Genomic DNA, 27573 nt, shown 5'->3' on the forward strand with positions numbered 1-27573 from the left:
TTCAATAAAGGTATATACATTTGCATTCCATCCTCTGTGACTGTAGAAATCAAAGTTGATGCATTTAGACCAAGTATTTTGCATGCAATACCATAAAACTCATAACATTTTTCGGTGGATTCTTTTGTGTTTCGGGCATTAAGGGGCTAATAACAGAAAATGCCCAAGGGATATCACTGGGCACCCTCTTGAAATATTAAGAGGTGACCCCAAGCTACAAGAATCAGTTGACAAAAAAAACTTTATCTGACGAAACCACGTTCAGCCAAAAATCCCCCTTCGGTTCACGGACTATTAGAACCCATTTGCCAGAGTTAACTTCTGGATCAAATGTGACTTTTTTCCCCTGAGACTGTTGTTTGTCTGGGTTGATCCTGATCATGGGCACAGTACATTACCCATTAGTAAAAAAAAATAGTCCTGAGTTGATCTGAAATAAAATGTTAATAAAAAAGACAAGTACAAGAACTTTGTTTTCTACCTTAAATATTTTCTTTTTGCAAGCTGCAATGTCAGCAAACTTCTCACTGGTAGGCCAGTCAATCTAAGATTTGACCCAAAAGAAATTGCAATAGTAATCGTTCAAGGTTTTTTATGATCCTTAGCGTCATCCAATTAACATTAAAAATTGATTATCTACATTTTGGGTCATGGTAATTTCAGGGGTTGAACGTTGGGGTACCATTGAAAACCTATAGGCCTATAAGGCAAAAAAGGCAAATTTGAATTGTGCTTTTATAGCAAATGTCAAACTAGGGGTTATTCATGATTCTGAATCAATTGCAAGTATTAGTTTTGCACGAAAAAAAACGTTGGGCTTAAAACGGGCATAGCCGTTTTCACAACAAATGTGATGAGTTCATCACATTTGGGCAAATGGCTATGGCCATTTTTAGCCCAAGGAGTGTACAGTATGATTCATAGTACTGTACAATACGTTTTGAAACATAACCTTGACTGTGAATTTGCTGCTGCAATAAGGACTGAATAAGACTTCAACTTCACCATCAGGTTGTGTCAGTAGAGCAGGTTGGAGGAAACAAATAGTGATGCAGGCGAACAGTGTGGTTTATTGAAACATATCGTACAGGCAGGCAAACAAAATCACAGGGCAATGCGCAGATAGTGGTCCATAGAGGCATTACATTGAACAGCTCTATTCAACAGGCTGAAGAAAGAAAAATCTTAGGATCACAAACAAAATGTGTCAGGAGTGGCTGTAGAGAGCAAACAATTTCCTAAATTGTGCAAACAATATTTTCCACACTAATTTCACTTTTGGTGAAGTGAAGCTACAGGAAGGGCTTTTAAAGTGTAAAGTTTTAAACATCGATAAAAAAGTGGAACAACACAAATCTAAATACACTTCAAGCACCAAATCACTCCCGACTAACTAATGGATCCATCCTCAGTCATTCAGTCAGAGTCAGTCAGAGTTCAGAATGCCCTTTACAGCTCAAATGCAGAAAACATTGTATCAGAGAGTGGGTGAGTGTGTGTGTGAAGAAATGTAGAAATAACAGAGGATCTTTTAAATTTGGTCAGATATGCAAATTACTAGTCTATGAAAATGGAAATGTTGGCAGCTTGGATCTGAGATAAAGACACCGATTTGAAAATAAAAATGTACTGAAGTAAAGGTGGTCTTCAATTTCCTTTTGAATGGAGACGGATTCTTGGATTGGTCACAGTAGGAAGGCTTCACTCTCCAGCATTGATGCACCGATGAGTTTTTAATGATTTATACTGAGAGAAGAACTTTCCACACTTATCACACCCAAAAGGCTTCTCTCCTCTGTGAATTCTCTTGTGGGTCACAAGGTTATTCATTTGAGTGAAGCTTTTCCTACATTGGCCACAGCTGTAAGGCCTCTCTCCAGTGTGAATTCGCCTGTGTGTCTTGAGTTGAGACATTGTGGTGAACTTTGTCCCACACTGGTCACAGCTGTAAGGCCTCTCTCCAGTGTGTCTTCTCTTGTGTGTCTTCAGGGTAGACATTTGAGTGAAGCTTTCCCCACATTGATCACAGCCGTAAGGCCTCTCTCCAGTGTGAATTCTCTTGTGTGTCTTCAGGGTAGACATTTGAGTGAAGTTTTCCCCACATTGATCACAGCTGTAAGGACTCTCTCCAGTGTGCCTTCTCTTATGTATCTTCAGGGTAGACATTACAGTGAAGCTTTCCCCACATTGATCACAGCTGTAAGGCTTCTCTCCAGTGTGCCTTCTCTTGTGTATCTTCAGGGTAGACATTACAGTGAAGCTTACCCCACATTGGTCACAGCTGTAAGGCCTCTCTCCAGTGTGAATTCTCTTGTGTGTCTTGAGGTGAGACATTGTGGTGAACTTTGTCCCACACTGATCACAGCTGTAAGGCCTCTCTCCAGTGTGAATTATCTTGTGTGTCTTGAGGTGAGACATTGTGATGAACTTTGTCTCACACTGATCACAGCTGTAAGGCCTCTCTCCAGTGTGAACTCTTTGGTGGATTTTGAGATTGTAAACTGAAGTGAAGCCTCTTCCACATTGATCACAGCAGCAACGTCTTGGTTTAGGTAGGTCCTGGGTATCTGAGGTAGAAAACATAGATCTGATAAGATCAACTATACAGTACACTTCACACTACTGTATAGTTGACCAGGGTCCCCCAGGAGTCTATACTTGGTCCGCTCCTTTTTCCCTCTGTCTCTTGGCCAAAAATAGCCGATCTACAAGCTCAAATCGTGTGAGCATTGTGAGCTTGTAGATCTGCTACAGTATGTTAGTCAAATGTTCACCTCAGAATAATCTATGAGCTCACAGCGCGTCATTTCGTTTCTGCACTGAGAGCTTGTACAGCCAATTAACATTATTGGAAAAATATCAAAAACGTTAAATTATTTTTGAATTATTTTAACAAATCTGCTCTCCTGGGGGTCCCTGGCACCAGACTTGTTGGCAGCCAAATACATATCATTTTGGTGGTGGTCCAAGAGCAGCCAAAAATAGCCGATCTACAGGCTCAAATCGTGTGAGCTTGTAGATCTGCTATGTTAGTCAACTAATTCACGCCAGAATTAAGACACTAGGGTTCATGTGGTTAAAGCAAAGAAAAGGAGAGACCATGAAACTCACGGAGGTTCTGGTGTTTTTCAGGTTCCTGTTGAACAGGAACAGCCATGGCTGGGTCCGGGGAGTTCATCTTCACCTGCAGTCTGGACTCCATTGTCTGGTCTGGAATGAATGAATTTCATGAACTAAACTTCAACAACAGACAATAAAGGGAGAAGCAGACTTGGCCAATAATTTTTGTATCATGCACTGTGCATAGCAAATGCCGAACCCCCCCAAATGCAGGAGTAACAGAATTCAATAGTATGGTGTCTATCATGTTGGTTTCCATCATGTTCAGAATGTGCATCAAACAGACCAGTGGATAATTGGACCGGTCCAAACAGACCAGAAAAAACATTCTATAGTACTGGACGTGGTCCGGACCGCCAGATGCATTTCCCCCGGATACGATCTTTCTTCGACCAATCACAACACTTGTTTCATTCACGGATAATGTAAACTGATTTGTAAAGCGTCAACATAATTTCCTTGAGCAGTACTTCCGCCAAAATCTCGCAACTTCCGCCCCCAAAATAAGATTTGAGGTATCGGATCGGGATAGAGTAGACCGACATACTCGCTGACAGGGCCGGATTTAGCCAGCCCCACTCAGGTGGGCAGACAGAATTGTAAGGGGGGCGACTCCGCCGGCGCGGGTGGGGTGTCAAACACACATTGGGTGGGCAGGACGCACGTTTGGGTGGGCTATGCCCACCCCTGCCCCCCCCCCCCCTAGAACCGGCCCTGCTCGCTGATACCGATAAAAAGCATTTTAGGCCGTATCGGCAGCTTTTCTGATACCGGGACAACTCTACCAATAAACAGTGATCAATAGTTTTATTCATAGCTTAGGATAGTTGGTCCTCCACCTTTCATGTCAAGGACCCCCCAAGTTGAAACCCTGAAAAAAGTGTGCTAGTAGGAATCCCAGAAGAGAATTTTGTGTTAAATTGTACACATGCCAGCCAAGGTGTTGTGCAGTAATCCTCCACACAGCTTTGTCGCTTGCCAAAAAGAACAGATCTACATCTACATGGTAATAATTGTAACAGTGAACATTCATTCAACCTTTATTTAAATTCTCGGAGAGACCATTGAGGGAACCCCTCATTTACAATGATGCCGAGATTACATACAAAAAAAACCCAGTAATACAACAATATTAGTTACAACAAACCGTTAATACAATTATATATTCAGCAATCAGTTAAAACAGCAACATACAGGTGATGGACGGTTATTGAGTACATTTCTAAAATGACCAATTGATGCCAGGGTATTAAGTTTAAGTTCTTGTTGCAAGACATTCCAAGACTCAGGTGCACCGATGCTGAAAGCAGCCTTTCCAAGTTCAGAGTTGGCAAAAGGGACCAGAAGGCCTAGCCAATCACTGGAGCGAGTTACAATGAGACGAGGTTTCTGATGTAACATGGAAGAAATATATGATGGTAATTTCCCGACCAGGGTTTTATATATGAAGAGGTACCAGTGATTATTGCGTCTTTCAGTCAGAGAAGACCAGCCTACATTTTCATATAGGGTACAGTGATGAGTATCATAGCTGTCTCCAGTGATAAACCTCAGAGCCGAGTGGTAAACTGAGTCCAGTGGCTTGAGTGTGGAGGCAGCTGCATGACGATAGATTATGTCTCCATAGTCCAGTACGGATAGAAATGTGGCTTCAATAATCCGTTTTCTACAGATCCTGGGAAAATTTGCTTTATTTCTGTATAAGAAGCCAATTTTCTGACATAGTTTTTTAACCAGATTATCTATGTGGTATTTGAAATTGCATTTGTCGTCCAGCCATATACCAAGATACTTATATTCCGAGACTCTTTCTATTGTTGATCCATTGGTGGTGGTGATATGGAGATTGGAATAGTCTATGTTTTTTGATTTAGAGAAGACCATGAATTTTGTTTTATTGTCATTAAGTGTTAGTTTAAGGTTGCTAAAAGAGCTTTGTAATGAGTTAAATGTGAGTTGTAGTTTTTCCAATGGCCAGTACAGTGGAGTCAGCGGTACAGTATAAAATTGTGTCGTCGGCATAGAGATGAATTTGACAATCACATAGTGAGGAGACTATTTCATTGATGTATATAGTGAATAGGATAGGACCTAGAATGGAACCCTGTGGTACGCCAGATGTGACTGGTAGGAACCCAGATTGTCCATCACCCATCCTAACACATTGACGTCTACCATACAGATAATTCCTAAACCAGTTGCAGGCTTCTGTATCAAAGCCTGATATGTGCAGTCTATCTAATAGTAAGGAGTGGTGAACTGTGTCAAAAGCTTTGGCAAGGTCAATAAAAATGGCTGCAGCATGTTTGTTTTTGTCTAAACCTGTGAGTAAATGATCCAGAACTAGGGTGACAGCTGTGATCGTGCTATGATTAGCTCTAAAGCCAGATTGATGAGGGCTTAGAATTGACTGGTGTGCAAGGTATGGTTTTAACTGGTTATTTACTATTGACTCCAACATTTTTGAGAGACGGGGTAGTTTTGAAATTGGCCGGTAGTTATTGGGATCATTACTGTCACCACCTTTGTGCAGTGGGACAACATGTGCTGATTTCCAAACATTGGGGACTATACCTGATGACAGAGACAAATTAAATATAAAAGCAATGTGATCCACAATAAAAGGTGCAGATAATTTTAGAAAAAAGGGATCCAGGTTATCTTCACCTACAGAGGATCTGATGTTGATGGCCTGTAGAGCTTCCAGGACAACATTAGTGGGAATGGGCTGAATAGAGAACTGGGACCCAGGACTGACTGTATGCATACTGGCATTGTATGTGGGAACAGATCCTGTGTGTCTGTCCTCAAAGAGGTGGGCAGTGGCAGCAAAATGAACATTAAGAGCTGTACAAACTTCATTTGGGCCCGAAACCATGGAGCCATTAATTTTCACACTTTGGGGAAGTGGGGTGGTGGATTTCTTATTCCCAACAGCCTTCCAGAATTTGGTAGGATCTGAGTAGGAGTTTGTAATTAAGTCTGTATAGTATGTAGATTTGGCTATGCTTACTGCAGCTGTACATTTATTTCTTAGGTGTCTAAATGATGTCCAATGTGTCTGGTCCCCAGTACACCTGGCTAGTAACATAGTTAAATGTTTACAGTAACAGTATTAAAACAGTACCTATTAGACTAAATGTTTACAGTAACTTAGTAAAACAGGTCATACCTATTCTGTGTAACTTGATCACTGGTAACATGGCGGCCTGCATCACTGCTGGTCTTCTCTTGAGATGTGATGATGAACCATCCAGACCTCTCAGGTCATCTGGGGAAGCTCTGCTTCCTGTCCCTGGAATCAATACAGCATTTAGTTTATATGCACCACCAACATACCTGAACAAACTGAAGATTTGTTTCATTTTACAGTCTCAATAGCACACAATTCAATTCAATTCAATTCAATTCAATTCAAAGGGCTTTATTGGCATGAGAAAACATACGTTTACATTGCCAAAGCAGAAAGCACAATACAGCAATACAATCAAAACAAAAAATATGTACATTTGAACGTCAGAATCTTCAATAGATCAATTTCTATATTGTACCAAGATCACTGGATGCAGGTATAGTGCAGGAATATACACAATGATTAGTCTTGTGGTTGTGTTCCGTTTGATATCCTTCTCCTATCACAGCAACTCACGAATCTTGCTGCTGTGTTTGCACATTGTTGATATGGCGCGCACACACACACACACACACACACACACACACACACACACACACACACACACACACACACACACACACACACACACACACACACACACACACACACACACACACACACACACACACACACACACACACACACACACACACACACACACACACACACACACACACACACACAGGCAAAAAACTACTTTCTTAAACGACGTTAAACTGACTATGTCACTCATGATCACTTTGCCACTTGATTTGCCATTCACTGTGTATGCATGTGCACATACCCTCTATATTGCACCCACCCACACAAAGCCCATTTTACTGACAAAACTACAGCATTTTCATTTTCAAACGAGCAATATTATTTCATACTCCAGCTTCCAGCTTCATTCATAAAGTCTTACCTTGTTGTCTGTGCATGGTCAGAGAGTTTATCGGGCGTCCACCCACTTCTAAAAGTACCACTACAACACTGCATAGGCTATACCGATATCAAAGCAACAACAAAGCCCATTTAAAGTAAACTGGTCACAGCTTTTAAAATGAGGTAATTATCTGGTCCACTCACTGCACTGGTAAATCTGCAGGGGGGAACACATTTCACCTGATGGAAGACAATCACAATCACATTGGTTTAACATTGTGAACTTAATTGTGAATCAACACCGCCCCCATCTGGCGGAGTCAGGTTTAGAACCTATGGTTAGAACCCATTTGCCAGAGTTAACTTCTGGATCAAATGTGACTTTTTTCCCTGAGACCGTTGTTTGTCTGGGTTGATCCTAATCATGGGCACAGTAGCCTAATACTGTACATAGGCCTACTGATAGAACTGTGTGTGTAATCAAATGTTACAATGTTGATTTTGTTTTAGTCATAGTCTTTTGAATACATTTTCATTTAGTTTTAGTCACATCTTAGTCAACTGAAATGTTTTAGTGTTAGTCTAGTTTAACCTTTTAATGTTGCACTAGCTTGGCCCTTGAACCAGGGCCAAATTATAGCCAGTGGGGCCGTGGCCCAGGGGCCCGCGGTACTGGGTTTGAGGCCCTTCATTGGCCCAATTAGTGTCGAAGTGTCCTTATGAGCAAGACTTTGAACCCCGACGTGCAGGTTGGTGCCTTGCATGGTTTCCTCCGCCATAGGTGCATGAATGTATGGGTGAATTTGGACAAAAGCGCTATATATAAATGCACCAGCCAGGTCCATTTATGTAAATGCACCATGTATGTACTAAAGGTATTATGTTGCCGGAGAGCTGGCGGGATACTGGGGATTTAGGCCAAAATGTCCCTAGGATGATATGTTTGTCATCCAACGTGGAGAGGAATCCCTGTACTGTTCTATTTTCCTCTATTGTCTCTGTCTTTTATTTCTATCAGCCCAACTAGCCTCCGTTTGGTCACAGTCTCAAGTCCTCCTCCTGTCCAGCAAGTGGAAGAATGCTCCCTGCTCTAGTTTTCTTTACAGTGGTGGAAAAAGTACTCTTTACTACTAAGTAAATGTAGCATATTTTATTGCAATATAGAAATGGTCTGTTACAAGTAAAAGTCTGGATTTTAAAATATACTTGAGTAAAAGTACAAATGTATTCATATCAAAAGTAATGTAAAGCACAAAAGTAAAAGTACCCATTATGCAGTGTACATTGTGTACAGTGCCCATTTCACAAGTTTTTAAAAAAAACAATTCTTTGGAAATAGCAGATCCACAAGCTCACAATGCAACACAACACATACAACACAATCGCAAACACTATTGTGAGCTTGTAGATCGGCTATTGGGGCTGAAGTGGTTAGGCCTACTGGATGTTTTGCAATATCAAAATCTACAAAGTAACTAGTAGTAACTAAAGTTTTCAAATAATTGAAAGTACAATATCTGTCTCTGAAATGTAGTGGAGTAGAAGTAAAAGTATATAGGCCTATTTATATTTAGCTTCTGTTAAACTCAAACAAAGACATAACCTCCATGCTTTGTCCTATAGCAAGTTAGAGGCAACCTTGTCTGTAATGATGTTCAGATTACCACTGCCCTCTTGTGGTCATTGCTGGGCTGTTACAATAAGGAAAACTTGCAGAAATCATTATGCTCATGATAAAGTGCTCATATAGTGAGTTAAAATGAGCAAACGTTTCTGTCCCGGGACCTTCGTCAGTGCTATATGACCGAAAACGTTTGCTAATTTTAACTCACTAATATGAGCACAGAGCACTTTATGTCTTTATCATGAGCATATCAAAATAAAATAAATTCTACCTTCTTAAGTTTCAGTCTGAGGTTTCCTTAATGTTTAATGTAATGCAGCGAGCGAGTCTATTGTTTTTGAGATCACCGCAACTGCAGTTAACCTGGAACCAGTGTTGATTTTGACAGCAAATCTTTATTTTAGTTTTAAATCAATCAATCAACTTTATTTGTTCAGACTCAGGGTCCAGGGTCCAGGGTAAAAGCAGACAACATAAAACATTACATAGCCTACAAAGAGAAAACACCCCTAACCCATAAAAACAGCAGTTTTACAATAAACATTCATACCAGTGCTTCCAAAAAGCAGACAGATACCTAGTGCTACTGAAGCTGGGGTTACAGCATTAATTATTATACAGTTTTGAGACTCATTGAGCCGACGCATATATTTGTACATTAAGTTTCTCAGTAAGGCATGAAAAGTGTATACTCCCACACTACAGAATAACTCACTTGCACTGCTCCACCTTGGTTTTTTCAATAATATATGCATGCAATCATTATAGGCAACCTGCAGTTTATACATGCTTGCTTTCTTAAATTTAACCCACAAGGGGGCAGTATACAGGGGAGTGCAGTATGCTCTGAAGATCCTCCCCAGCATGTTCACTTGAGGCTGAGCATACAGTAGTAGGCTATACGGGGCTTCCTATATACAGATGCTCATCATCAGACAGTTGGTCAGTTATCACATTACTACGCTCTTTTTGGCATTATTGTCTCCACCAGGCCGAAGGCATGGTGAGAGAGTATGTTTTGCACTCCGTCCGTGTGTGTGTGCGTGTGTGCGTCCTTCCTTCCGTCCGTCTGTTACCAGCTAATCTCCGGCACCGTTAACCCGGTCGATGCCAAACTTTGCACACACACTCCCTGGATGCCAACGATGAACCTCTGCCCCACATTTTCCAGAACGGCCTGTTATAGCGCCACCATGAGGCAGCTTTTCACATTTTTTTTACCTAAAACTGCACCGATCTGCGTGAAACGTTGCATGCACACTCCCTAGAGGCCAAGGACAAACCGTTGACCTGCATTTTCCGCATCTGCCTTTAATAGCGCCACCAGGAGGCCGACTTTTGTAAAACACATTTTTTTATATTACTCCTCCAGATTCTGTCCAAAAATCTCACAAATCGTTACACACCATCTCTATGGTCATGTGCTCAAGTCGGATCTGTCCGATATTTCATATTCCATCCTAATTGGCTATAATTAGCTTTCACAGTTTGCAAGATTGCCCCGTTTTGAACAAAAGCCTCAAATCATTAACGCAGCATGCAATTTACGTGAAATCTTTCACACATTTTCTTACTAGGCTGAGGAATATATCCCACCCTTTTCACATTGGCCTGTTATAGCGCCACCAACAGGTTGATTTTTGCATACCAACAAAATGCCTCAAAAACATGTTTATATTAATCCTAAACATTTTGCCAAACATCTCACACAGTCCTATCCTCCTGGTGGAGACCTGTGCCCAGAAGGGCACTTTTTCTAGTATTTTATAACATACACTATTCTATTTAAGTTAGTTAGTGAAGTCAGAGCATACATTTAGCAGCTGTTGAAAGCTAGCACTTTTAGTCATAATAGTCTCTTGAATAGTTTTCAATTAGTTTAAGTCTCATTTTAGTCACCTGGAATGTCTTAGTGTTAGTCGACTAAATATCATAAGATTTTAGTCGACTAAATAAATCTACAGTTGATTTAGTCGACAAATGCATTTTGGCGGGCCTTGATGCCGTCATAATGACTGATTTTACACTTGCTGAAAATAGCCGATCTACAAGCTCACAACGTGTCGCTCTGCAACGCGTTGTGAGCTTGTATAGATCTTCTATTTTCAGCATGCAACCAAGTGTAAAATGACGTATACTGGATCTCTTGTCCACTATAGTCCCTTCCTAACATTTTAGTCTAGTTTTTATTTGTTGACGAAATTGTCAATATATTCAGTCTTAGTCATCATAGTTTAGTTTTCATTTAGTTTCCATTTAGTTTTCGTCAGTGAAAAAAGGTAGTCGACGAACATTTTTCCGTCATAGAATTAGTCGACAAAAACAACACTGCCTGCATCAAAGGACGAAGAAAAGACCCTGGGCTGTTACAATGCCATACATTATGCTGTTGACATCTGTCTTGAAAAATGTATTATCTCCGCCAGGCCTGATTTTGAGTGTTCCAAGACATGGAGGAGTCTGGTAGTTCAGTCTAACACTGTGTAAGGAACATTTTGAACCAATACTGTCTGTTAGTGCCTTTTAAATTCATTTTGGCAATAGTAGGTGACGTGTTTTAACTGTGGAATCTTACCCCCTCTGCAGAATTCAATAGGCTCTATGCACACAGAAATAAGTCTCCCTACTTCCGGGCCCCTTCCCTATACTTCCTTCACAGTCTGTTACCGACGATACTAATGAAGGCTCGATCTGTTCCATTCTGGTCAAACGGTCAAACTCACTGGAAACACTCTGCTACACCAGGGTCTCAAAGTGTCCTTGAGTGGGTTCCGAATGGCCCCTCCGTGAAATTAAAAGGTTTGAGAACCAGTACACTAAATGGAACAGAGCCTCTAGGGAGTGTGCATGCAACGTTTCACGCAGATCGGTGCAGTTTTAGATAAAAAATGTGAAAAGCTGCCTCATGGTGGCGCTATAACAGGCCGTTCTGGAAAATGCGGGGCAGAGGTTCATCGTTGGCATCCAGGGAGTGTGTGTGCAAAGTTTGGCATCGACCGGGTTAACGGTGCCGGAGATTAGCTGGTAACAGACGGACGGAAGGACGGACGGACACACACACACACGGACGGACACACACACACACACACGGACGGAGTGCAAAACATACTCTCTCCCCATGCCTTCGGCCTGGTGGAGACAATTAGTATCATCGGTAACACCTGTGAAGGAAGTAGGGAAGGGGCTCGGCCGGAAGTACAGTAGTAAGAGTTATTCTGTGTGCACATAGAGCGTCGCAGTCCCCCTTTCATGTCGACGCCAGGCCCAGGAAATAATTCCCAATGCATTTTTCCCATATACATTTCAAAAAGTATTTATTTAAGCGTCACAAAGCCAACTTGAGTCGTGACAAATCATGACAATAAACACAATATTTTGGACCAAACAAATAATTAGAAAGAAAGAAAAACAAGAAAAAGAAAGTGTTGTAACCTGTCTCCACCAGCCGAAGGCATGGGGAGAGTATGTTTTGCACTCTGTCCGTGTGTGTGTCCGTCCGTCCGTCCGTCCGTCCGTCCGTGTGTCCGTCCGTTACCAGCTAATCTACAGCACCGTTGGCCCGGTCGATTGCGCACACACTCCCTGGATGACAATGACGAACCTCTGCCCCACATTTTCCAAACGTTGCATGCACACTCCCTAGAAGCCAAGGAATTTTTCACATCTGCCTTTTATAGCGCCACCAGGAGGCCAACTTTTGTAAAACACATTTTTTTAAATTACTCCTCCAGATTCTGTCCAAAAACCCCGCAAATCGTTACACAGTATCTCTATAGTGTATAGTGTGATATGTCATGTGCTCAAGACGGATCTGTCCGATATTTCATATTATCGGACAGATCCGTAGGCCTACACGGCGTGCAATTTACGTGAAAGTTTTCACGCACATTCCTACTAGGCTGAGAAATAAATCCCAACCATTTCACATGGGCCTTATATAGCGCCACCAACATGTCTATTTTTGCAAAACACATTTTTGGAACAAAATGCCTCAAATCATGCAATTGCCATCAAAGGCGTAAGAACAAATGGCAGCCTTCTCACATTGGCCTATTATAGCGCCACCAGGAGGCCACAATAACCTGACCTGGTGGAGACCTGTGGGGCACTTTTTCTGTTCGGCACATTTCTTTTCTGTTTCTAGAGATGCAGGTTCTTCAAACGGGGGTGTTATAGTTTTGCAATAATGTCTAGCTAGGATGATTCTGCATCGATGGGTAACCAGATTTCTCTTGTTTTGTGTGCTTGTTGTTGTAGGAAGGACGGCGTGTCACTGTTCTTCCCACCACCGTGAAAACTCTTATTTCCCACCGCAGATTCGTCGTGTCAGTCCTGGCGGCTATCAACCCACGCCTGACACAGCTCTGGGGTAGGCAACCCACCCTGGCAGGATTTCTTTGAATGATTCTGACTTTGCCACAGAAGGCACAAACGAAACGAAACCTCCAGGGGTTATAGTCTAGTAGCCAAAAAGTGAACCCGGACATGTTGAGTACACCAACGTTTTATGTTAGAAATGTTTAGTATGGGTCCCCAGCATGTAGAAACTGCCGGATGCTAACTTGCATATGTTGAGCAATTTTCATAATTGGCATAATATGTGACCATACCATTTCATCATGCTTTATCTACCATGTGATGTGTCAAACTAGGGGGTTTTCATGATGCTGAATTCATTCCAAGCATTAGTTTTGCAAAAAAACCTGATTGGGCTTAAAATGGCCATGCCCACTTGCCCAAATGTGCTGACATCATCAATTTGTGATGACGGCATTGGCCGTTTTTAGCCCAATGAGTGTTTTTTTGCAAAACTAATGCTTGGAATGGATTCAGCATCATGAAAACCCCCTAGTTTGACATGTCACATGCTACATGTGACATGTCAAACTAGGGGGTTTTCATGATGCTGAATCCATTCCAAGCATTATGTCAAACTAGGGGGTTTGGCATGTCAAACTAGGGGGGGATGGCATGCTACATATTGCATGCCATCAAACTGAGAAACAAATACTACTCTGAATATAACAAAAATAAAAATGTCCAAATCCATGACAAATTCAAAAAACAACGAAATATATTAAAGAGATTAATCACAAACGCCAAAAAAGACTTCATTAATGATAATATTGAATCAAACAAACAACATCCAGAAAAATTATGGGAGGCTCTAAACAAACTTGGTTGCAGCAACAAACTTCAAACGAAATCGTCAAATTTCTGTATCATTCCCTTATTCCCTTATCACTGACAAATTGCTGGTAGCAAACTGTTTCAATAATTTCTTCACCAATATTGCCACACAGTTAGTAAATAAACTCCCCCCGCATTCTGGCCTGTACGGTTCTGATCACATTAAAGCACATTACGCAAAACTAGGAGCTATAAACGACTCATTCTCATTCAAACCAGTAACAAATGAAGAGGTGCTAAAAAAACTAATCGCCCTTCAGCCAAACAAGGCCACCGGTCATGACAATTTACCAACCAGATTCCTCAGAGACGCTGCTGTCTCTATAGCTCCTATAATAACCCACATTTCAAACCTATCCATCAGTCAAAGCCACGTTCCCCAGGAACTTAAAATGGCGCGAGTAATCCCCCTGTTCAAAAAGGGAAGTAAATTAGACACGGGAAACTACCGCCCTGTCTCTATCTTGTGTTCAATGTCAAAAGTCATAGAGAGAATAATTTATGAACAAATTAGCAGCTACTTAAGCGAACGCAATCTGCTGTTCGAATTCCAATCTGGTTTCAGAACATCACACTCAACTGACACATGCCTATTATATTTGAATGACTACATCAAACATGAGGTAGACGTGGGTAAATACTGTGGGATGGTCATGCTGGACCTTCAAAAGGCATTCGATACTGTCAATCATTCAATCCTACTGGACAAGCTGAAGGCGACTGGCTTTGATAGTACCCACTTACTTGACTAATTACTTTAAAAAAGTGAGCAATACCCACAGCCATAATACTAGAGGGAGCGTGAACAACGATCTGGTGCCACCCATTTATAAAACAAATATGGGCAAATTCACCTTTCAAAGCACTGCTACCCAGGTGTGGAATGCCCTCCCCCCATCTCTCAAAACAAACAAATCTCTGGCTTCCTTCAAGACAGGCCTAAAAATTCACCTATCAGCAGGTCAAAGGGAGAGGAGGTGATCGCCCCAGCCTCTTTATACTAATAATCCCCTTCCGATTAACTTCGGCCCCAACCTATGCATACTGTATATTTCATGTTTAGAGGAAATTGATATGCTGTTATATATCAACTGTTGTTACTGTGTTAAATTATTATTCATGTCATGTGTGAGTGGATGGGACCCGAATGGAAACAAGGCTGCAAGGTCTTTCTTCTGTGAAATCCTTTTTCGGACAAAAAAAATGCCTGACTGTACATTGTGCTGTTTGCATTTATATGTTGCCTAATAAAATATTCAATCAATCAATCAAAAATACATAAAGCATGATGAAATTTTGAATATTTTGCCTTCTATAGGTTGTAATTGGTATGGTCACATATTATGCCAATTATGAAAATTGCTCAACACATGCAAGTTAGCATCCGGCAGTTTCTACATGCTGGGGATCCATACTAAACATTTCTAACATAAAACCTTGGTGTACTCAACATGTCCGGGTTCACAATGGGGCTCTATGGGCTGGCTACTAGACTATTAACTGGGGACAGGGAGGAACTCCTTATATGGTCAGCACACTCTATAGTAGGGAGGATTATCACAACAAAACAAAAAAATAAATGGAGTTGGAACAACTGATGTTCAGGAGGCGGAGGAACACACCTTGACCACACCTCCACGCCAATCTCCGCCCTCCACGCCAATCTACCTGAGCCTACTTATACCCGCCCCATACAACCCAGAATCCTCTATGCTTTTCGTATGTGTTCCGTACTAGCCAACCGCATTGTACTACAACTTCCTAAAGCCAAAAGAAACAAAGTTTTGTCTCACCGTCCCCATGGACTCCTCGGTCGACTTATTTGAGCTTTTCGCTGAACTGTCTTCTGGGAGCACCCAGGGGAGCCCGACGCCCGCTGGCGCCAGGAGCTCACCCTCAGTCGTCTCTGACACTTCCAGCACCTCCCGTGCTGCCGTCACCAAGAACCCAGCCGTCGCCGCTTCGGTTCCAAACGCCGCCGCTTCGGTTTCGAGCGCCGCCACCGCGGCCCCTCAAACCGACGGATCCAACGGACCTCCCATCCCGCCGTCCGGTCACGCCACCACGGCGTCCTCAGTCCTGCCACGGACACACTCTCAGAGCAGCAGCACCAGCGGTTCGCCCTCCCACCGCCGCCACCGCCGCCGCTTCACGACAAGGGAACGCGGAGCACCGTCCGCCGTCCTCCCGTCGTCCTCCCAGCACAATGCTTCCCGCAGCTCCGCCGTTTCGCGCCACCTCCGTCAGCCACAACTACCCAGCCAGCCACAACCTGTCATCACGGATTGGACCGTAGCAGGTCTCCAGCGGCAGCTCCGTGCCCGTAATATCACGTTCCCTCGCACCACCAACAAGGCAGGCTTGTTCTTGCTCTTCCGCAACACCATCGACCTGACGACAACAACAACAACAACTCCGGGGCCTTCCTCGAGCCGGACGCGCGTCGATGACGTCACGAGGACACCCGCCGATGACGTCACCCGCCGATCCAGGCGGTCCCGTGCCAACCCAGCCTCTCTTCCCCCCGCCATCTCCAGCGTTGGGACAACAGCCGATGACGTCACCCGCCGATCCAGGCGGTCCCGTGCCAACCCAGCCTCTCTTCCCCCCGCCACCTCCAGCGTTGGGTATCTTACATTCTATTCAGAATATACTTTCATCACTACTACTTATCCTTGTCAAGTTTTAAGTTTCGTGTAGTGTCGGTCACCCACCATCCAGCGTCGGGTGCCTTACACTATACTCGGAATATATATACCATATATATCTAACATATACACGTCGTATATGTGGGTTAATATGCGTTTACATGTATATTACCATTACTTTAACTTGTTCAAGTCATTAAGTCCACGTAGTGTTAGTTACCCAACACTGCCCACCCCTACCTCCTCCCTCCCCCCTCCCCCACTCCCGCCACTTCTCCCCACCACCTTTTCCACTCCAGCACGCTTCCTTCTACCAGCGCAACCCTCCCAAGCTCCCTCTTTCCCACCAGTACAATCAGCGAAACCACTCCAAACCCTCCCACCTCAGCGCCTGCTCCCCACACCCTCACGTCCCTCCTCTCCCTCTTGTCCTCCTTCGTCTCGCAGGCCGCACCACCACCCACCCCTCCCCCCCCGTCCCTCCTCCCCACTCAAATTTCCTCCGTCCCCTCATCCCTCGCCGCCCTCGTGGCCGCATTGACCCAGGCTCTGCCCGCCTCGCCCCAGGCTACGCCAGCCTTCCCTCAGGCTCTGTCCGCCTTCCCACAGGCTCTGCCCGCCTGCACCCCCTTCCCGGCCCCCTCACACCCTACGCTGGCGCTCCCCAGCGTCCTTTCCAACCCCTCCTACCCCCCTCCCCCCCACCCCCCCCCCTTCTCTCTCTCCACAGCTGCCCCGGCGGTCGCCCCGCCCAACGCCCCCGCCAGGAACCCCCAGACCATCAGTGCCACCCTCCGCAACCAGATCCTACAAGGTATGGACATAGACCTCGCCACCCTCCTCCACCCCTCCACCACCAACTCCGAATCCCGCCTAATCGAGTGCGGAGACATCTCCATCCAACTCCGCAACCCCACCCCCTCACGCTCCGCCATTCTCACCGTCGCCGAGTTCGGCCTGGCCTTCTCCTACTATCGAGACGTCATCTGCTCTGCCTACCCAGCCCGCCGCCAGGAGTTGGATGACTACCACACTGTGGTTTTAGACCTAGCCGTGAGGTTTGGTGGCTCCCTATTTCTCGAATACCACCGCCAGTTCGCCGCCACCCGCCGCAGCCAGGCTCCACCAACTCAACCTTTCCACCTACTGGGGCCAACTGGACTTGGAGCTTTACTGCCGCATTTTTGCAGGAAGGCTAGCCATAGCCTGCAACCTGTGCGGCAACCCCACCCACCCCGCCAGCCAGTGCGTCCACGCCGCCCCCCCCCGCCGCCAAACCCACCACCTACAGACCAACTCCTGGCCCCTCCTCCCTCCCCACCTTCAACAGACCAACTCCCGGCCCCCCCTCCCTCCTCGCCATCACTGCGCCCCCGCCACGCCCCCAACCCTACCCAGCTTCCCAAAACGCTCTCGACAGACGCGGCCGCCCTGTCTTGTACTGCGGATCTGCAGCCATTTGCAATAATTACAACGAGGCAGGGTGCGCCGCGTCTGTCTGCAGACTCCTCCATGTCTGCACCCACTGCGGGGGCGCCCACGCCCGCTCCACCTGCCCCCAACACCCCACCAAACCTTCCAAACCCAGTTGACATTCAGTACACCTCTCCACCCCCATCAACATCCCCGCCCTGGCCGCCGCACTTTCACGCCACCCAGACCCCGCAACCGCCTGCTTCCTCCTCGGCGGCCTAAACTACGGTTTCTCCCCCGGCCTCGTCACCCTCCCCACCAACACCCACACCTGCCATAACCTCCAGTCCGCCCTCACCGACCCAGACTCCGTCACTTCCTTGCTTAACAAGGAAGTGGCGAACGGATTTATGATCGGCCCTTTCTCCACCCCACCCTTCCCCACCTACCGCATCAACCCCCTAGGCATCGCCACCAGGAAATACTCCGGAAAAAAGAGGATCATCCTCGACCTCTCCTCCCCCCACGGCACCTCCACCCCCAGCGTCAACAGCCTCATCCCCAGCCCCCCTTTCTCCATGCAGTACGCCACCATAGACGGCGCCATCAACCTCATCAGACTCGCTGGCCAAGGCGCATGGCTGGCCAAAGCAGACGTCACCGCAGCTTTCAAAATCCTCCCCCTCCACCCTGACTCCTGGCACCTTTTTGGGGTCTCCTGGCAGGACGCCTACTTCTTCGCCGTCCGCCTCACCTTCGGCTGCAAGAGCAGCCCGAAGCTGTTTGACACTTTAGCCGAAGCCCTTTGCTGGATCCTCACGAACATTCACAAGCTCCCCTACGTCACCCACCTGCTAGACGACTTCCTCGTCGTCACTCCCCCTCACGCACCCCCCGCTTCCGGCCTCACCACACTCACCTCCGTTTTCAACAACCTCGGCGTCCCCCTCGCCCTAGAGAAGACAAAGGGCCCCTCGACCTCCCTCGAGTTCCTGGGCATCACCCTGGACACGGTCTCACTCCAAGCCTCCCTGCCCCCCGACAAGCTCAACCGCATCACTCTCCTCCTCTCCAACTACCTGAACCTCCCCCAGTGCAGCAAGCAACAGCTCCTCTCCCTGCTCGGCCACCTCAATTACGCAATACGCATCATCCCCCAAGGCCGCTCCTTCATCTCCAACCTCCTCCACCTCTCCACCTCAGTCCCTTCCCTCCACCACCAGGTCACTCTTGACTCCCCCTGCCAAATGGAGCTGCGCCTCTGGCACCTCCTCCTGTCCAATTGGAACGGAATCACTTTTTTTTACAATGACTTCATCTCCTCCCCCGAAGACCTCCAACTCTACACAGACGCGGCCCCCTCAGTAGGCTTCGGAGGCTACTACGCCGGAAGGTGGTTCTCCTCCCCCTGGCCCGACGAGCTCCACCTCCTCGACCCCGACCATTCCCACTCCTCCACCCTCTACGAACTATACCCCATCGCCATCGCCGCAGCCCTGTGGGGCTCCGAGTGGACGAGCAAAAGTGTCCTCATACACACAGACAACCAGGCCGTGGTCCACATTATTAATAAAGGCCGCTGCTCCTCACTCCCCGTCATGTCCCTCCTGCGCCGCCTAACCTGGCTCTCTGTCACCCACCAGTTTCTCCTCCGTGCCGCCCACGTCCCTGGCCACCACAACTCCATCGCTGACTCCCTTTCCCGTTTTCTGTTCCAGAAATTCAAGACCTTGGCCCCGCACTCCGATCCCCTTCCAGTCCCGGTCCCTCCATTTTCCGACATCATCTTCCCCTAGAACACCCTCTCCTCCACCTCATCCTCCAGTCCCAGCACTCCATCCTGCTGAGCGTAGCAGACTCCACCCTCTCATCCTACCGGACAGCTTGGCACAACTTCCAGTCCTTCCACCTCCGCCACAATCTACACTTCCCCTCACTCGATCTCCTCTCCCTCTCCGCCTTCATCAGCTACAGCGCCTCCACCCTCTCCACCCGCTCCTCCACGATCAGAGTCTACCTATGCGGCATCAGCTTCTTCACCAAACTCCTAACCGGTTCGCCCCATCCATTCACCCAGCACCCCCAAATCATCCTCCAACTCAAAGGCTTGCAGCGCGGCGAACCGCGGCTTCCTCCCCGGCGCCTCCCCCTCACCATAGAGATCCTGGCCTCCTGCATCCACACCATCCGTTCCGGCTACGCCAACCAAACCCTCAACTCCACCCTAGAATCCATGTTCCTCCTGGCCTTCTACGGCTTCCTCCGTTGCTCGGAGTTCACGGCCGCCAACCACAACTTCAACCCTGCAATCCACCCCTGCCTCTCCGACTTAACCTCCCACGACCACGACACGTTGGTCTTCACCCTGAAAAGAAGCAAGTCCTCCCAGCATCGCCCAATTCCCATCTACCTCTTCCGCATCAACTCCCCCACCAGTCCTTTCGAATCCCTGGTCAACCACGTCCGCCTCAGACAATCCCAGCACGCTCTCCCCACAGACCCCCTCTTCACCAATGAACACGGAACCGTCGCCACCCGCTGCCGGTTCCTCCTCCACCTCCGCCAAATCCTCACCACCTCAGGCTACCCGTCAGAAAACTTCTCCGGCCACTCCTTCCGCATCGGCGCCGCCTCCACCGCCGCCAGCCGAGGCCTCCAGGACCACACTGTCCGCCTGCTCGGCAGATGGTCCTCCCAAGCCTACCTGACCTACATCCGCTCCTCCCTCCACGACATCAGACAGGCCCACAACTCCCTGGCCTAGTGGTCGCCCCCCGTCTTCTTTTTGGGGATCACGCCTTGATGTGTACCGCGGGCTGACCGCCACACGACCCCCTCCCCAAAGACTCCAGGGTCGGCGACCCCCCCCGGAACCCACGCCCCGCTCCCCCCACTCTCCTCCTCATCATTCCATTCCTTCATTCAATAAAATCTTTAAACCTTCCACATGTGTGTTCATTCCAACTAGTGAAATGGAGTTGGAACAACTGATGTTCAGGAGGCGGAGGAACACACCTTGACCACACCTCCACGCCAATCTCCGCCCTCCACGCCAATCTACCTGAGCCTACTTATACCCGCCCCATACAACCCAGAATCCTCTATGCTTTTCGTATCCCACCTCCATCCCCATCACCACCTCAGGACCAGCAGCATCTCCACTGCTCCATCTCCTCCTCCCTCTCTCCTCACCTCCTCCCTTCCTCAGAGTTCCCACGGGGGGATCACGCCTTGATGTGTACCGCGGGCTGACCGCCACACGACCCCCTCCCCAAAGACTCCAGGGTCGGCGACCCCCCCCGGAACCCACGCCCCGCTCCCCCCACTCTCCTCCTCATCATTCCATTCCTTCATTCAATAAAATCTTTAAACCTTCCACATGTGTGTTCATTCCAACTAGTGAAGTGATATTTGGATTAAGTGAAATCACTGAATATAATACGACATCTCCGTTCACTCCACATGGGGCCAGTCCAATGGCAGCTCTGTGTGGCTATCAGGGTCAGCTATGGGGAGCCGAATAGTTACAAAGTCCTGGACCAGAAGTTGACAGAAAGCACTAGAATCGGGCAACAGCACACCTTTAATTGCTTTTAGTAATAGTACAACATAAACATTACAGAGACTTTAGTTGCCACTGTACAATACTTTAAAACAGTTGTCAGGCTGTATGAACAGCGCCCGAGCACTGTTTTCTGCCCCCTCAATGACGCTACTCTCCTAGTCTACTCTGCAATATATGAACAAAATAATATTATTATTTTCCTCTTTATCAAAGATGTGCCAGTGCCACACACATGTCACATTTGTCAGTGTACGGACAGTTCCCAGTGTCTTTCTTTATTTTGTGCACGTTTCCTGCTACATGCATGCACCTGGGTTTGTGTTTATCTCTGTAGTGTGAACTATGTATGTACAGGTGTGTGTTTTTGCGCGCGCGCGCGTGTGTGTGTGTGTGTGTGTGTTTTTGCATGTGTGTGTTTTTGCATGTGTGTGTGTGTGTGGTGTGTGCGTGCGTGGGCCTACTGGGCCGGGGATCATTGTCCCACATTGCTTAAGTTGACACACGTGCACGCCTGCCAACTGTGGGAGGCCTGCATGTGATCTATTATGCTATCACCACAGTGTGAAGGGTCCATTTGGTTCCATTTGTACCCCCTCAGAGTTACAGATTAACATTAGAACTGAGCATTTTACTGTGGTTCCCCAAGCCTTTTAGCTCGAGCCCCCAAAAATACATTAGACGTATACGGCTTGCGCCCCCGGGACACAAACTAGTGAAAATAGCAGATCTGCAAGCTCACAACGACGTTGTGGTGCAACGTGCTGTGAGCTAGTAGATCAGCTATTTTCTCTGTTTCATAATTATTATTCATGGCATTTATTTGATTGTTTGTTTGTTGTTAAAATGTATACAATTCTTTGACGTTTTTCTTTTCGTCGTAAAAAAATGTCTGTAACCCAATTAGTTTGTGATCCAGTTTGTGTTGATTGGGTCCATATTACGCGACACACATACACCACACACACACCCATGACACGCACACACACACACACACTGCCCCCATGCCTAAGCAGTCAGAGGCGAAAGGTGAAGCTTAGGGAAGGGTTAGAGAGTTCACATTCCAGGTGAGCAATGTGAGGCCCACCCACCCATGATGTCCTTGAATGCAACTTGACTGTTTGAGAGTCACCAGTGTTGATTTCATCGACTGAAACTATGAAAGAAATATGTTCGCCGACTACCTTTTTTCACAAACTAGACAAAGACAAACTAATTGGAAACTAAATGAAACCTATGCTATGATGACTAAAACTATAAGACTAAATATATTGACAATTTCGTCAAATTAAAACTAGACTAAAATGTTAGGAAGGGACTAGTGGACAAGAGATCCACGTATAAGTCATTTTACACTTGTTTGCCGATCTTCAAGCTCACAACGTCAAATCAGTCATTATGACGGCATCAAGGCCCGCCAAAATACAATTTAGTCGACTAAATCAACTGTAGATTTAGTCGACTAAAATCGTATGGGACGCTATTTTTCTGGCCCCTGTTCACTAAATGGGGCTGCGCGGGGGTCGTAGACTAACACTAAAACATTCCAGGTAACTAAGCATTACACTTGTTTACAACAGGGTCCACCATTTTCAATTCAACATTTAGAGACGTATGAATATACACTTCTATAGCAAAAAACTGGAAATCACCATATCAAGAAGGTAAAAAGGGAAAAGAAATATACACTAAGGGGAAAAGGGGGGTGACTCAGACTTTATTTATGGAGACCAGTTTCGAATTGCAGCCGTCCGTAGGTGCTCTTTGAGAGCGGTTTTGAAGGAGTCAAGGGATTCACATGTCTTAATGGCTGTTATAGGGCGTTCCACATTTTGGTGGCATAGGAGCGAAATGAATTTAGTCCCTTGTTTGTGCCGAATCAGGGTTGTACATGGTTCGATGAACTCCCTATCAATATACTGCAATATAGAAATACTAGTGTTATAAGTAAAAGTCCGGAATTCAACATTTACTTGAGTAAAAATACAAAAGTGATGGCTTCAAAATTTACTTAAAGTACCAAAAGTAAAGGTACTCGTGCAGAATGTCTCATTTAAAGTTTTCAAATGTATAAAAATGGCCGAAGTGTGGTTGATGTGGTTAATGTATGTTTTGTAATAATAATCTAAATATTTCTATATGGGAAAAACAATTCCCCACAAGATGTTTCAGTGAGTTGTCTGCCGTCGGCTGTTGGTTGGTCAAGAGGTCAAGTCTGAAAAAATAAAAATAAGCACGTTGACAGGAAGATGGCGGGGGGACCCTGCCTGCCTGCTCGCAGATGGTTAAAGCAGCGGTGACCTTTTTTCTTTGGGAGCACTCTTGCATGATCTGAAAAAAGCTGAGACCCCCCACATTATGCACTCTCTCTCACACACACACACACACACACACACACACACACACACACACACACACACACACACACACACACACACACACACACACACACACACACACTGTGTTTTACAGAAGATTTGAACCACTTATGCTCCGAACTCATATGACGAATAGCCAATCAAGATCACAATGCCTCGCATCACGATGCGTGAACTTGTATTTTGTATGTTTCTGCTCTTTTTGAGGGGCGCTAGAGCCCCTCCTATATACAGCTTTTGTCCCCACACGTCTCAATATTTGCCATTGACAATGTAAGGAGAAATTAGGTCAAATGTCCGCCAAATATGACGTAAATGTGTGGCAACACAAACATTAAATGCCATTGACAATGAAGGGGAAATTTACGTCATATGTAGACGAGCAAATCGGCTAACCAATCACAGAAATGTAGTTGTTCATGAAATGATGATGTATGATGATAAGAGCGCCCCTCACTTTACGGGTGTGATATTGTTTTAAACGTGGCAATTAACTGATTTTTCAATTTTGGCGCAGAAAATGGCTGGCTGCCTGGCTGGGTCTGTCCCTGGTTGGCTGGCTGTGTCCGAGCACGAAAATAGCATTTGGTTGGTTTTCAAAAACCAAGTGTCACTGTTGTGCAGCCTAACACACACATACATATTAACTGTATATATGATGATTTCAGGTGTATCAGTACAGTACAGTACAGTACAGTACAGTACAGTACAGTACAGTACAGTACAGTACAGTACAGTACAGTACAGTACAGTACAGTACAGTACAGTACTGATACACCTGAGTACAGTACCCCCTGGGGACCCCGACACAGTAACTCTGTCATTTCTCGCGGATCGGCTCGCCGGAAACGGCCCGGCCCCCTGGGCACGTTCCTGGGGGTCTGGATGTTCCGGGGACCACCCGGTGAACCCTGCACGGTAACTCTGTCATTTCTCGACCGTTTCGGACGTGGGGCGGCTCGCCGGAACCGGGCCGGCACCCTCGGCACGTTCCTGCGGGTATGGAAGTTCCGAGGAACCCCACACGGAGTTGCACCACTTACTTCACACGGGTGTGATTTTTCTTTTTGTTTTTGCTCAGCCCCATAAACTGCCCAGCCCTTCTGGCATCTGCCATGGGATTGCTAGACCTGGACATGCCTCTCCTGCCTGTGTGACCTTTGGGACAAAGAGGGCCCCGGACCTCAGGTTGGGACACACCGAGATAAAGAAATGGCCTCAGGAGGACTCAGCCAGATCCTCCAGGGCTAAGATGTCACGCACGCACGCACACACGCACGCACGCACACACACACACACACACACACACACACACACACACACACACACACACACACACACACACACACACACACACACTACATTGAGTACAATAACACTTTTGCTGAGAGACGCCTGGGGGGCCCCCTCTATTTGAAGGGATTGGGGGTCTGGGGGTCTGGGGGGGGGGGGGGGTATAGAATTCAAAAGCTCAAGGGAAGAAAAATCAACCCCCTTGATGAGGCAAGACTGGAGGGGCTTAGAAACTTCCAGAGGCCCTCCTCATTTATTCAGCTGCCCAACGGAAAAGTACAGGGAATCATATCTGCCCATCCCCCACCCACCCACCCACCACCTGCACGCCACGGCCACCACCACGAGCACGCTCTCTCTCTCTCGTGTCATGGTCGCGGTCTCTGACTGCCTCTGCTGCGTGCCCCGTGCCGTTTGTGGAATTATAGCGCAACTCAATTTGACGAAACAACTGCCGCATGACACGTTCCGTCCGTCAGACAAAGTTTCGGTTTGTGTTGAACAATATTATGCCCAGCGAGTGACACAGCAAGAAACGGACAGGAGGCATGGATGGAGGATTAATTGCCATGGTGGTGCAGCTGGTTCTCAAACATTGTAAAGATGGAGTGCCGTGATCTTTGTACCTTTTCTGTTTTGTATGTGTCTAAATCTATGGAGTTAACGTTACTCCAATAGAGCGTCGCAGTCCCGCCCCCTACCATGGACCAGGAAATGAATCCCAATGCATTTTTCCCATAGACATTTCAAAAAGTATTTATTTAAAGACGGTTACGCCACGGACAAAGCCAACTCGAGTCGTGACAACTCATGACAACACAAACAATATTTTGGACCAAACAAATAATTAGAGAAGAAAAACAAAAAAAAAATTGTTGTAACCTGCCGTTTTTTTCTTCTTTCTAATTATTTTTTCGGCCCCAAATATTGTGTTTGTTGTCATGATTTGTCACGACTCGAGTTGGCTTTGTCCGCGGCGTAAACGTCTTTAAATAAATACTTTCTGAAATGTCTATGAGGAAAATGAACAGAGAATAATTTCCTGGTCCATGGTAGGGGGCGGGACTACGACGCTCTATACCCCCGCTGCCACCCTTAGATCTCAATGGAGCTGACCTGTTCTGACATTCCATATGTTGATCTGACCTCATCAAACCCTAGTGTACACTCAAGACACGCTCCATATATGGCCAGTGCAGAATTCTTTACATATGTTGATCTGACACCCCATGCCAAAGCGCCAGCGCTCGACCAGCAGTCTGCTGTCACCCAATCGGATGCGTGCACGCCCTTTAGGGCGAGGCCGCTCCTCGCCCTCAGGCCCTTCTCGCCCTTCTCGCCCTCAGGGGTCTCGCCCTCAGTCGTCTTACTGGTATAATACCTGTCACAGAAAGTCTGTGGCCCTTTTATGCTCATCTCCATATAGTCTGGAGACGGGGCAACCTGTGACCGTTTGGAGGTTAAATAAAGTACCAAAAAAACTGCATTGTGGACTCGTCAACCTTTTGGAGCCTTGGCCGTTCGAACCTTCTCACAGTCATATATGGAGATTTTTGTATCCCCTCAGGTAAAATATTTTCTAATTATTTTAAAAGTAGTTCTCAAAGTACTGTACTCAAGTAAAATGTTGAGGTATTTGTACTTTACTTGAGTATTTCCAATTTCCAATACTTTTACTTCTACTCCACTATATTGCGGATTCGAATGGTGTATACTTCAACCCCACTACATTCATTTGAAAACTTTAGTTACTATAGTCCCTTAATTACTCCCTATATACATTTTCAAGTTATATAGCAGATAATAGCAGATCTACAAGATCTGCTATTTTCAAAAGATTATACGTTTGAAAACTTTAAATGGGACATTCTGCACAATTTGTATTTTTCAGCGCCCATACCCATAAGTCAGGGGTTCTCAACGTTTTTGGCCGGGGACCCCCGGTAATGCTTTGGCAACGTCTCGGGACCCCCGCCCCGCCCCCTCCCGACCCCCAATATAAATTGACTGCTACAATAACCTTAAACCATTTTGGGCGGGAACCCCTTTTGATGTTTTAAGCATTGTTATAATTTAGCTATTGAAAAATAGCAGATCTACAAGCTCATAGCGCGCCACCGAGTGGCGCGCTATGAACTTGTAGGTCTGCTATTTTTGAAAAATCGTGAAAATAAAATAAAATAAAAATTCAAGTTTTGGAAAATATTTTGGGGACCCCCCAAAATAATTTGGCGACCCCCCGAGGGGTCGCGACCCACGGGTTGAGAACCCCTGCATAAGTAAAACATTTGTAAAAAAAAAAATTT

The 27573-nt window shown here is 46.2% G+C and overlaps 1 protein-coding gene across 2 annotated transcripts; it reads right to left on the minus strand.

Annotated features, from left to right (window-relative positions):
* Positions 1-1058: 1058 nt before the first annotated feature.
* On the minus strand, positions 1059-7336 carry LOC306916535 (uncharacterized protein). 2 transcript variants are annotated; one of them, XM_079494426.1, is made up of 4 exons: positions 7200-7336; positions 6293-6409; positions 3112-3210; positions 1059-2567 (listed from the first exon to the last, which is right to left on the minus strand). In XM_079494426.1, exons 1-4 carry the CDS (start codon positions 7213-7215, stop codon positions 1702-1704), a joined length of 1098 nt encoding a protein of 365 aa, XP_079350552.1. In that variant the 5' UTR covers positions 7216-7336; the 3' UTR covers positions 1059-1701. The 2 variants fall into 2 exon arrangements, with proteins under 2 accessions (XP_079350552.1, XP_079350551.1); XM_079494425.1 differs by having other exon boundaries at positions 6293-6415.
* Between the last annotated feature and the right edge of the window lie 20237 nt (positions 7337-27573).

This window comes from Electrona antarctica (assembly GCF_951216825.1).
Source record: "Electrona antarctica genome assembly, chromosome: 23".
In the NCBI taxonomy this organism is placed as follows: domain Eukaryota; kingdom Metazoa; phylum Chordata; class Actinopteri; order Myctophiformes; family Myctophidae; genus Electrona; species Electrona antarctica.

Bases quoted from the DNA above. Each gene is read 5' to 3' on its own strand.
- LOC306916535 (XM_079494425.1), bottom strand. The intron at 3,211-6,292 runs GTATGACCTGTT...CATTCATTCCAG, and splicing joins GATCAAGTTACACAGAATAG to ACCAGACAATGGAGTCCAGA. The intron at 2,568-3,111 runs GTGAGTTTCATG...TTTCTACCTCAG, and splicing joins TGAAAAACACCAGAACCTCC to ATACCCAGGACCTACCTAAA.